Genomic DNA, 12,593 nt, shown 5'->3' with positions numbered 1-12,593 from the left:
TCTCATTTTCATTTCCACCTGCTATAATGCCAAATCCACACCTCTATTCACTCCTGAATCACTGATCTCTCTTCACTTCTTTTTGAAATGAGTCATTAGAGTTTCTGCAAGCTGGATGTATTTACTCCTGAATCTGCAGCCATGCCTCCAGGTTCTTTTCATGCCTTTAAAAGCTTGGATCATGTAACCCCCTCCCCCCCTCATTTTCTCCAGAAGGAACAGCTGTGTCTCTTCCAACTCAATGATTTAAGGCCAGGCTGTCCTTGTGGTCATTCATTGCAAGCTTTTTCTGTGCCCTTACATGTTAATACCTCTTTAGTGATGCACCAATCCTGAATAATACCCATGTGCATCCGTTATCTGGGTATGTTTTTAGAACAGCGCTTAACACAAAGTGCAAGTAAAAAAAGGAAAACTATCAGGAAGGGCTTTATGTTCATTTGGATATAAAGTTATCATTTCTAATTTATTGCCAAGAGGTTATGATATAAAAAAAAGGATATTTTAATGGTAATTGCAAGTATAAAAAAATCACTGCAGGATACAGCAATTTCTTTCTTTTCAACAGAGATCTAATGCAGTTTTATGAAGTGTAAATTATTTAAATGGTGAATTCCCAGTAATCCAGTTTGTGCAGCATCGTTACTGCATGGATTATTTGTTTGTGATTTAAAAATTACTGGAACTAATGCACAGCTCTCCATATAAAGTTTAGGCAATAGTCTTTGAAGCAAATCTGTTATTCTCAAACACTTTGCTCAGGAATTGAGCAGTGCAGTAGCTCAGCATATTACCATTTCATCTCTGAGATCTGGCTTCCTGTCTTGACCAAACTGATGGACTAAAGAGGGGACGATCTTACCAAAAACATCGTAAGCCCAAGGCAAGTGGAAGAACGGGAGAGTTTCTCACCTGTTTTTTTGGACAAGTTCAAATCCAGAATTTTATGCACTTGAAGAAAATGGGCTGAACCATTCCTCACCCGTAGGGGAAGAGGCAGGGCTAAAATCACCAGCAAGTCTGCTGTGGCAGCAGAAGGTGCTCTTACGCATGTGCAGTTCTCTGTGGCACCTATCCAGTATTCACAGTAAGCAGATCTCAGGACCTGTGCAAGGATGAGATAAAATAAAGTTTTAAGTCCTAAGTAGCAATTGTAGACCTCACTATATTGGAAAAAACACAGATTCATAAACACTCCTTTACCATGTTTACATTTCTTAATTTAGTAAAAGCCTAATAACAATAAACATGTCAGTCAAGGCACAATTCTTTACAGCTTCAAGCATTGGACTTCATAATTCCATCTCAAATTGTCCTTAACTATTTTTATCTGTCAATCAAACCGTGAAATAGAAGGCACGCTAATGTGATGGATGTGAAATCAGTCATGCTGCACTAATCCATTATTGAAAATCCTCAGGCTATGCCAATAGACAGAATGACAAACAATGTTTTTTAACACTACAGATTTTTTTACAAAGATTCAAAAGGTGGGACTTTTAAATGCTTTGACAGCTTCCCAGCACTCTTTGACACTTCGCTTGACATTTTTGATAAGTCCTCTTAACAGGTGCTTCAGTCAGTTTTGAAATTTGATTTTGATAGATTATTGACAGTTCTTTTGATCTTGAGAATAATGCATTTGTTCACTGTCTACACATATTTATGCCCACTTTTAACAACTCCAAAGGTCACCTTACCTCCCCCAAAGGACACCAGCCCTATACCAAAGGATATCTTACCTCCCTGAAAGGACACATTACCTTCCCCCACAAGTATCTTGGGATCAGGTCCAAATTGGATACTGTACTACTAGCTATCCAGATGAATCCACAAAATTCAGGTCATGCTCTTACCACACTTAATTGGTACACTTCATGTTTCACACTCAAGAACTACCAAAATCCCACATCAGTGGAGGCAACTGATGATTTAAAGGGCTAGTTGCATCTACAAATTGCACTCTACCCCATCCCTGCTCCACAAAAATAGGAAGGGCCATGTTCCGGGGCAATTTTCTGGCAGTTCCACTAGTTTCACCTTGGTGGAAGGTTCTCTGTCATGATGAAAATATGTTTCTTTATGTGCTCTTGATAATACTTTCCTGTCTATCTTGTATCACCAACAAAATTAGCTGCCATACATAAGGGTATAAGGATAGCACACAGTGATTGGCGCTAGTGCTTCATAGCGCCAGAGTCCTGGGTCCGATTTCTGGCTTGGGTCACGTCTGTGTGGAGTTTGCACATTCTCCCCATGTCTGCATGGGTTTCCTCCAGGGTGTTCTGGTTTCCTCCCAGTTGTGCTGGTTAGGTGCATTGGCCATGCAAAATTCTGTCTCAGTGTACCTGAACAGGTGCCAGAGTGTGGCTACCAGGGGATTTTCACAGTAACTTCATTGTAGTGTTAATGTAAGCCTACTTGTGACCCTAACAAGTAAACTTTACAAACTTTTAACGCTGCTGCCTCACAGCGACAGGGACTCTGGCCTTGCATGTCTGTCTCTATGGAGTTTGCACCGGATGCTTCAGTTTCCTCCCACAGTCCAAATATGTGCAGGTTAGGTGGATTAGTCATAGTAAATGTGCAAGGTTACAAGGAGAGAAACTGGGTGGGATGTTCATTCAGCGAGTCAGTACAAACCTGATGGGCTGGATGGCCTCTTTCAAAAATGTTTTAATAATTAGAGAAATGGGTATAGTGGTTAGCACTGCTACCCCACAGTGCCAGGGACCTGAGTTTGAATCTAGCCTTGGGTGACTGTGTGGAGTTTGAATATTCTCCCCATATCTGCATGGGTTTCCTCCAGGTTCTCCAATTTCCTCCTACAGTCCAAAGATGTGCAGGTCAGGTAGATTGGCCATGCTAAATTGCCCCTTAGTGTCCCACGGTATGTAGGTTAAGTGCATTAGCCATGGTAGATCTATGGGGTTACAGGGATGATGCAGGGATGTGGTAAGAAGCTCTGTCAGAGAGTTGATGCTGGCTCGATGGGCCAAATGGTCTCCTTCTACACTGTAGAGATTCAATGTGTTCCATAGATTTACTCTCTTCATCTGAGTCATTGATATAGATTGCAAATGGTTGAGGCCGCAGCACCGATCCCTGTGACACTCCATAAGTCACAGCCCACCAACCCAAAAGCTACCCATTTATGCCTATTTGCTGCTTCCTGTCAGCAAGTCAGTCCTCTCCCACGCCAGTATGTTACCCTCTACACCATGAGCTCATATTTTGTAAAGTAACTTTTACTGAATTACTTCATTGAACACCTTTTGGAAATCCAAGCGCACCACATCTACAGGTTCCCCTTTATCTACTTTGTTAATTCTTCAGAGAACTCTAATAAATTCGCCAGGCATAATTTCCCTTTCGCTGTCTGTTTTCATTGTGATTTTCTGAATGTCCTGCTATTTCCTTCTTAATAATGGATTCTAGCATTTTCTGTTCCATGGATGTTAGGCTGACTGACCCATAACTTCTTGCTTTCTGTCTCCCTCTTTTCTTGAATAAAAGTGTCACATTTATAATTTTCCAATCTGTTGGAACCTATTCTAGGGAATTTTAGAAGATTACAGCAAATGCAACTAATATATCTGCCACCACTTCTAGGATAAAAGCCATTGGCTGTGTTAAAGTAGCGCATGTATGTTGTTTGTTGTTCCTTCTTGTAAGGAATCACATGCCTTTACATTTGCTACCTCTCTCCAGCAGTAGAGTTAAGATGGGATGTTAGTCAATGAAGGATTTGGATACAAACTCATCTCCTAGTTCATGACATTTGTATTGTGACTATATAGCAACAATGACTATACTTCAAAATTAACTCAGTCTCTAAAGCACTTTGAAGCACGCTGAGGTCATAAATATACTTACTATTCAAACATTGAAACAATTCTGTTAGGTTACTTAAAAAATTAATTCAAGGGATGTGACAATTGCTGGCAAGGTAAGCATTTAATGTCCATTCCTAATTGCCCTAATTGTCTATCTTGTGTTGTACACCTGTAGTACTGTCAGAGAGGGAGTTCCAGGATTTTGAGCCAGCGACAGTGAAGGAATAGTGATATAAATCCAAGTTAAGATGGTGCATCTTACGAATGGCCCACACTGCTGCCGTTGTGCACTGGTGATAAAGTGAGTGTATGTTTAAGGTGGTGGATAGAGTGCCAAAAATTGGGCTGTTTTGTCTTGGATGGTGTTGAGCTTCTTCAGTGTTGCTACACTCATACAAGTGGTAGAAAGTATTCCATTACAAACCTGACTTATGCCTTGTAGATTGTGGACAGGCTTTGAGGGTAGTCTGTTGAAGCACTCTCCACAGCATTCCCAGCATCTGACCTACTGTCGTTGCTATAGTATTTATAGATCTGGTCCAGTTATATTTTTGATCAATGGTAACCCCTAGGATGTTGATAGTAGGGGATTCATAGAAAGTAATGCTGTTGAATGTCGAGGGGAGTTGATTAGATTCTCTCTTGTAGTTGATGGTCATTGTCTGATACTTGTTTGGTGTGAATGTTGCTTGCCACATATCAACAGAAGCCTGAATGTTGTCTAGGCCTTGCTGCATTTGGACACAGATTGCTTCAATATCTGATGGGTTGCGAATGGCACCTTTCAATACAATCATCAGCAAAAAGCACCACTTTATGGTGGAGGGAAAGCCATTGATGATGCAGCTGAAGACAGTCGGGCATAGAATACTGCACTGAGGAGCTCCAACTGTGACGTCCTGGGACTGAGATAATTGGCCCCTAACTATCAGAGCCATATTCTTTTGTGCCAGCTATGATTCTAAACACTGGAGAACTTCCCCACTGATTATTTCTTTGCCTTCAATTTTGCTAATGTTTCTTGATGTTATACTCAGCCAAATGCTGCCTTGATGTCAAGGACAGTAAATTTTACTTCAAGTCTAGAATTCAGCTCTTTTGTTCATCTTTGAGGGCTGTAATGAGGCCTGGAGCTGAGTGGCCCTGGTGGAACCCAATGTGAATATTGGTAGGGAGGTTGTTACTGTGCAGGTGCCACTTGTTAGCCCTGTTGTTGATACCCTTTATCATTTTACTGAAGACTGAGAGTAGACTGTTGGGCAGGCATTTGGTCAGATTGGATTTGCCCTGTTTTTTGTGGACAAGACATAAATGGCCAATTTTCCATATTGTTGTAGATGTTTGTGTGTAGCTGTACTGAGAAAATTTGGCTAGAGGACCGGCCAGTTCTGGAGCAGAAGTCTTCAGTATCACATGTGGGATGTTATCAGACACCCTAGGCTTTATTGTATCTAGTACTTTTACCATTTCTTGATTTCGCATGAAGTGAAGTGAATTGGCTGAAGACTGGCATCAATGATGGTGGAGACCAGGAGGAGGCCAAGATGGATCATCCACTGGGCAATTTGGGCTAAAGGTGATTGCAAACAACTCAGCCTTATTTATTGCATTGAATTAACATAGTTCCAGAAGATTCCTTTTTGTAAAGTTTTAATGCAGTTGACACCCATTTAGTTTAAATAGGTGTCGACTGTGTTAAATGAATAGACAAGATTTTATGCTAATAAAACCGACAGTTCACTACCAAAGGAAGTTAAAACACTGGTTTGTGCAAAACACCTTCAGCACAATCCAAAATCACTCAGAGGAAAGCTTACCCAATAGTATGTTATAGATTATTTGTCATTTTGATTGTGGTATCATTTCCCTGTGAGGTATTTACATCAATCCTGTGATGTTTATTATTTCCGTCCATTTAGCAATAAATATGGGACTTTCTTATAAATTAATCAGTTTGCTCCAGTCTGCTAAATGTGGTGTCCCACCATGAGAAAAAGTGACAGCAAGCAATGGAACAACTTTTCTAGGGCCAAAGTTTTGCTCTTGAATCTCCTTTTCCCAACTCCGCAAGTTGGATCTGGGAGAAGGTGACCCAGATCTTTGGATTTTTGCTCTGGGGCAATGGTTCTTAACTGGAGTTTAATCTGGTGCCCTGAGAAACAGTCCGGAGACACACAAAGTCTGCTGGATGTCAAGCATGGCTGGTTAGAAGGCCTGCCTTAGAGTTCTGGAATTCTGCTTCACTTACAACAAAAGCAAGAAAACAAAAAAAAAGTCATCTGGCCTTCACCCCTATGCATCCTTATACTCCGCCCATGCCAACATAGCATCAACTCATGCTAAACCATAATTGCCACCTACCATTGATCTCCATTGCACCCTCTGTGTCAACTCACCCATTATCCATCATGGGTAGACATCAGACATCAGGGTGAGATGAAATAACAAAATTGTGTTACAGATTAAATTGTTCAAAACAAAACTTCACAATCATAAAAAAATTCAATGCATTTAAATCCCTTATTAAAAACAAATATTTTCTTCAAGTATTTAATCCCTTATGAAAACAAACATCTTCAGAAAAGATTCAAGTGAAAGGTTCCAGGCATGAGAAACTTCAGTTCAATGTGTGTAGATTGGAGAAGGGAAGATTGAGAAGAGATTTGATAGAACTATTATGATGAGTCTGGACAGAGTAGATAGGAGGAAAAAACTGCTCCCTCTCATGAAAGAATTGAGAACAAAAGGCACACATTTACTGTAATTGGCAAAAGAAACACGATGAAAATCTTTTTCATGCAACAAGTGGTGGGGTCTGTAATACATTGACAGAGTTTGATGGAGGCAAATAAAATAGCCTGCAGAATGGAAGAAACAACAAATTGCAATACATATAATAGTAGATCCAGAGATCAGCTCTCTTGATGTGTCTGAGCAACAATGCCTCAGGAGGCTCAGACTTTGATCCTGGCCTTTGTTGACATCTACAACTTCCTGGAACGAGGTCTTCCTCCCAGTGGACCAATTGGTATATATTGCCAGTGGTCATGTGAAGCATGTGTGCGAGAGGACATATGGAATCTGTGAGTGTTGACTGCTGAGTTAAGGATGTGAGGAGGTTCCTGGAGAGGGAGTAAAATGGATGGAGCTGGTGGTGGGTCTGACCTGTGGTGTGCTGAGCAGGAGTATGCTAGGAAGGAGTGTATGACTTGGCACCTGAACATATTCTGCCATTCATTGTTACTTACCCTGCTGAAACCTTGGATCATCTTGGTCCACACTCACCAAGTTGAAGTAACCTCACTCCAGTTGATTTCCTTGGCCTGTTCTATGCATTCCTGCTTGCTTGGAGGGGCTGTCCTTTTCCTCCTGTCCTTGGGAAAGCTGATCTCCCTGCAGTACCTAAGCATAGCAGGACTTCCAGGTAAGAGCAAAAGGCTTGTGAATAATTTCTTTGGAAACTTCTCCACTACCATGATTGCTGAAACCTCAGGAATCCAGGTTCAGCCTTTTTGACCCCTAGCAGGGTAGGGGTCAAAAGTTTGTAAAGAAAAGAGAGTTTAATTTTAATTCTAAGGGCCCTATTTTACCATTTTGATTCTAAGTGCTGGACGGACTTGAAACGGAGGATGTTTCAGATCTGACTTTTAGACCCATTCTGAGGCACTCTGCCTGAGAAAATATCAGTGAGTCCATTTTGTGCCGATTCTGGATGGACAAATGCGGTAGTAAAAGGGCAAGTACCGGTAAAGTTGGGCATTCAGCACATTAAGTCAATTTAAATGCATGCAAATGCACTTAAATGGCCATTGTGCACATTTTGGGCGTAGTCCTGATCGCAACTATTTTCAGGTCTTGGTTAAGGGGGAAGTGGTGCAGAGGCAGGCGCATATTGCGCTACTTATCTTACGCCCGACTTTATCTAATTTTTGCACTCAAAAATAGGTGCAACACGATGGTAAAACTGGGCCCAAGTGTTTTGTATGGGATAAAATCTCATCCTTGATCTTTCATTACTATTCAGGATTGGAACTGTAGGATTCTGCAGATCACAATCTGGCTCACATGTAAAACCAACCTGTCATACTTGTACAGTAATCCTTTGAGGCAGGGAATCTGGAACTGCACGTTAGAACTATACCTATTTCACTGATTAAATATTCATCCTACATTTTACCACAGCCAAGACCAGTTGATAAAGGATCATTAGTCTGGCAGGACTTTATTTATGTTACTTGGCTGCAGGCTGAACTCTGCTGCACATGGACATCTATACATTTCCCCTCTGGGTTATTCAATTCCAAATCCAGAGTTTGACAGGAGTGACTCAGAATGAAAGGACCTTTTACATGGAGCTGCTAATATGTAAAACATTACATTAAAGATATTCTGGGATTGGCTGAGATTTATGTAGTTGGGTTGTTATCTACCAATGTGGCATTGTCATCACACTGAACACTGTTTGAGTTTAATGTTAGCTCTAGAAGACTTCAAAAGATTGACTTCAAAAATTATTTTTCACATTCTGTTTTGCATCGGCTGAAATTATCCTGCAACTGATGTGTAGTTGAAGTGACTTCCTTGAGTTGATCTGACTCACCTAAACTTGATTTGGGCAAGTTTGCGTTCAAATTACAGTCCCCTAAAACTGCTTTCTATTAACACAATAATGTGCCAACAGTTGGTTTTCTCAAAGGCTTCTGTGTCTGCTTAGTATCCAGCATTTTATAATATTCAGTGCACTTGTCATCACATGATGGTTAAAGAAATGGAAATTCTGTTTTATCAGGTTATATTATCAGGATCATGTTGTACAAGAGAACAAGATAAAAATGATTGGAAAGTTGTGTGGATCAGGTTCAGATTATAGTACCTGGCTAGTTTGGAGTATAGTACTATCTAAATCATATGTTAGAAGCAAGTGAGCCCTTAATTAAGTTCACGTTTTCAACAATTAAACCCAGATGGAGCACAATATTATTTCCAAATCAGGTATCAATGGATTATTTCTGGCTTCACAGACTGGTTAAGAATTCTAATCCCTTTGGTGTTGTATGCCTTGCTCTTTTAGGAATACCTTTGTGGACATTCTCCGAGCTATTCTTCTGTCCCTGGAAATCCTTATTGAAGACCCAGAGTTACAAATAAATGGATTTATGCTAATTATAGACTGGAGTAATTTCACATTTAAACAAGCCTCTAAACTGACTCCCACCATACTGAGACTAGCCATAGAGGGCTTGCAGGTCAGTAATTCTTTTTAATAATTAAAACATTTTGCATAATTAATTCTTTCTTTTCTGATTTAGAATGAAATTTTCCAATATTTTGGACCTTGTAACTCTAGGAGTTGAAAAAAATGCATACACATTGACTCAAGTAACACAAAGCAACAGCATGTAGGTTCCTGCAAACCTATGCAGAAGCTGGGCGCTCCTCAATAGAGAAAGGAGGAAAGGAATCAGAAGCCAGATTATTTGGAGCCATTATTGCATCTCTTTTTCCATCATTCAAGAGTAATGTTGACTTATGTCTCAGAGCAGGTCATCTGCCCGTTTGTCCTTTCAGGAAATAGTGTATAACTCAAGAGATACAAGGATAGATAACAAGGGATACAAGATAAAATAGAGAAATAAAGGTAAGGCGTATTCAAATCATGTATTTTAATTGAAAATCAAAATGAAAATCTGAAGTCATAGCATCAAGGACCACCAAAAGGAAAAGAGGTAAAACAAGTCAGGAATGAAGAATTAGGTGCTTGAACTATAAAAGCCTCATGACTTAGCAAGGAGGAGAGATTTATAGAGGTAGTGGTAAACAATTCTACATTTTGTGATACATGAAAATGTTAGAATAAGAGACTGTAACAAGTCTCTTTTCAACAGATCAAGAATGTAAGATAGCTGATACCTGAGGAACAAGAGAGAAAAGTTTAGCGGGCACTGGCCATCATAGGTTTGATATAAAGAAAGGTTGAATAACAGAGTTTGGAGGCTAAATGTGAGCAAAAGATTGCTTATCAATCGGAAGCTTTTTCTTGTATTCAGGAATACAGGACAATTGAGGTCATCGAAAAGAAACTAGACTATTCCAGAGGAAGCAAACAGTAAAGGGGAGGGAGGGGAATTTGTGTTTCATAGTGGGATCATTCGTTGGTAGATATTGTGGAAGATAATCTTCAAAAAATCAGGAACTAGGCTGAAAGATCCTCACCAAGAGAAATTTGTTTGTTTTGAGAAGAGGGCAATAACTACTAATAAAAGATCATTTCATATTGGACTTCCAGAAGATGTAGGGAATGAGTGTTTGTAGAATATTAAAGAAAATTGGATAACAATTTCAAGGCAACAGTTTTGACACTTAACAAAATGACAGCTTAGATAGTTGAGCATAAGGTCTTGGCTTGTATTTTATGACCTTGCTCGGGCGAGGTTCATAAAATCCTGCCTGAGACCAATGGAAAATTCCATTCTGCAAGCCGCGCCTGACCCGATTCTGGGGCGGGCATAGCGGCAAAATTCCAACACTTGTCTCTCTTTCTGAGAACCTGATTTTGCAACCAGCACATTTTCAGTAGCCGGACATTTGAAAAATTTGAAATTGGGTTTGGTATCTTTTACATTTGATCCACTGGTTTAGATTTCTGCTGTGTGAGGCTGCCACAGGAGAAGTAATTTTGCAAAATTGACATTAATTTGCACTTTACTGGATCCATACTTAACTACCTAATAATAGCCAGAGTATCACTTGCAGTGGTACCCCTTCTGCTTTTGCACCATTGCCCCTTCCTAGGTGACTGGTTGTTGAAGGTGATGATTGGTTGGTGAGTTTTCAAGATTTAATTCCTCTAAACAACCAAGTACTTAGGAATCTTTATAAGTAATACATTAAAATTCCAGAATTCTACTCTCCCCCACCAATGGATCTTTAGGTAGGGGGGAGCATGAAATTGAAGGAATGCGGTTCCCTCTGGATTTCTGCCCACCCTGATCATGCAGCGATTTTATGCTGGGGCAGGCAAGGCCTCAGGTGGGAGCCCTCCCTTGCCCTAGTGAGATCTTTAACTGGCCAATAATTGGCCACTTAGGGCTGTTTCCCACATCTATAGTTCCCCTTTTCCAACTTGCTTGTTACAAAGAACGATAATAAATTAGTCAAATACAATTTCACTTATACATAACCATGTTGACTCTGATTGCATTGTGATTTGTGATGAATTGAGAAAGCAAATGGCACATTGGCTTTATGGCAAAGCAATTGGAGTACAAGAATAAAGAAGTCATGCTGAAATTGTGCAGAGCTTTGGTGAAGCTATGCCTGGAATTTTGTGTGCAATGTTAGTCTCCTTATTTAAGGAAGGATATACTGGAGTTGGAGGAAGTGCAGTGAAGATTCACTAGATTGCTCCCTTAGATGGAAAGGTTGTCCAGTCATGAAACACTGAGGAAGTTGAGTGTATATTCTCTGGATTTTGGAAAAATGAGAGGAGATCTCCTTGAAGCGTTCAAAATAATGAAGTGGTTTGACAGGGTAGATACTGAGATATTGCCCCACAGTTTACTTGAAGTGACAGTCTCCAGCAGATAGCCACAATGGTGGGAAATACACTCGTTGAAATTCCAAAGGTGCTGTTTCGCCCAACGCGCAAGATGCATGAGAAAGTGAAGGTGAAGACTGGTTATACTGAATCTAGTAGCAAGCTTCACAAGCCAAATGGTCTCTTTCCTGTTCCTATTTCTTATGATCTCAGCACAGTGTTTATGTGTACGTTACAACATTCAGCTGGAATGGTAATCCAGAGAGCCAGGATAATGCTCAAATTTCATCATGACAGGGGATGAAATTTGAATGAAATCTGGTCTTAAAAGTCAATGATGACCGTGAAACCATTGTTAATTGTTGCAAAAACCCATCTGGTTTATTAATGTCATCCTTATCATCCTCACCCTATATGCAAATCCAGATCCATAGCAATATGGTTGACTCTTAAATCCCCTCTGAAATGGGTTTGCCTCGGAAGCCACTCAGTTCAAGGGCAATTAGGGATGGATAATAAATGCTGACTCAGACAGTGACGCCCACTTCTCATGAATAAATAAAAAACACACTTCCAACTCCTCCACCCACTCTTAATTAGACAATTGTACAAAATCAAGTATCACATGGGCAGTATTTCCTTCTACTTAAATATTGTCTTGATCCGTGCTACGAACATCTCTCCCTATTCACTGGCTGTGATTTTACCGGTTCACTGGCCCATCGATGGACTATTTCTCAGAACTCGCAATCTTACCAGCACCGGATTTCCAGCATAGTCAGCCTCTTGCCCAGTTCCGGCGTGAGGCTGAAAGTTTTATTCAGATTGATGGTAGACGTCATTTCTATCTGTTCAGTGAAACTGGCGTTCAGTCATCTGGGCTCACTTGCCTTTGCGGCCTTGTCAGGGGAGGTTCTTACCTGAGGAAACACCTGCTCCGCATGAACGGAGAACTGTTGTGTTGCCTTGCCATGTAGAGCCGGAGGCCATTGAGGCCCCCGAGGTGGGTCGAGGGCAAAGCTGGGGGGAATCCCTTGGGCACTACCAGTCTGGCACCTTGGCACTGCCCATTGGACAGGGTCTGAAGGGGGAGGGTCCTATGGGGTGAGGCCTGAAGGGGGCAGGGCACGGTGGGGGCCAGACCAGGGGAGCCCAATCGGGGGGAGGGGCTGCATACTGTGCCTGTGATTGGTGAGGGGTGAGAGGGGAGCCCACTGCGC

At 40.9% G+C, this 12,593-nt stretch overlaps 1 protein-coding gene across 3 annotated transcripts in view; it reads left to right on the top strand.

Annotated features, from left to right (window-relative positions):
* LOC145346649 (clavesin-1-like) overlaps positions 1 to 12,593 on the top strand; it is an 86,306-nt gene that overhangs the window by 17,129 nt on the left and 56,584 nt on the right. For all 3 annotated transcript variants that reach the window (XM_080194186.1, XM_080194187.1, XM_080194184.1), the window contains one exon: positions 8,908 to 9,082. In XM_080194186.1, coding sequence (XP_080050312.1) covers positions 8,908 to 9,082 — 175 coding nt within the window. The remainder of the gene's footprint in view (positions 1 to 8,907; positions 9,083 to 12,593) is intronic.

Source organism: Carcharhinus amblyrhynchos, chromosome 8, assembly GCF_965287045.1.
Source record: "Carcharhinus amblyrhynchos chromosome 8, sCarAmb.v2.hapA, whole genome shotgun sequence".
Taxonomy (NCBI): Eukaryota; Metazoa; Chordata; class Chondrichthyes; order Carcharhiniformes; family Carcharhinidae; genus Carcharhinus; species Carcharhinus amblyrhynchos.
Note: the sequence above shows the minus strand (reverse complement) of the source record. Positions and strands in the feature narration are given on the sequence as shown.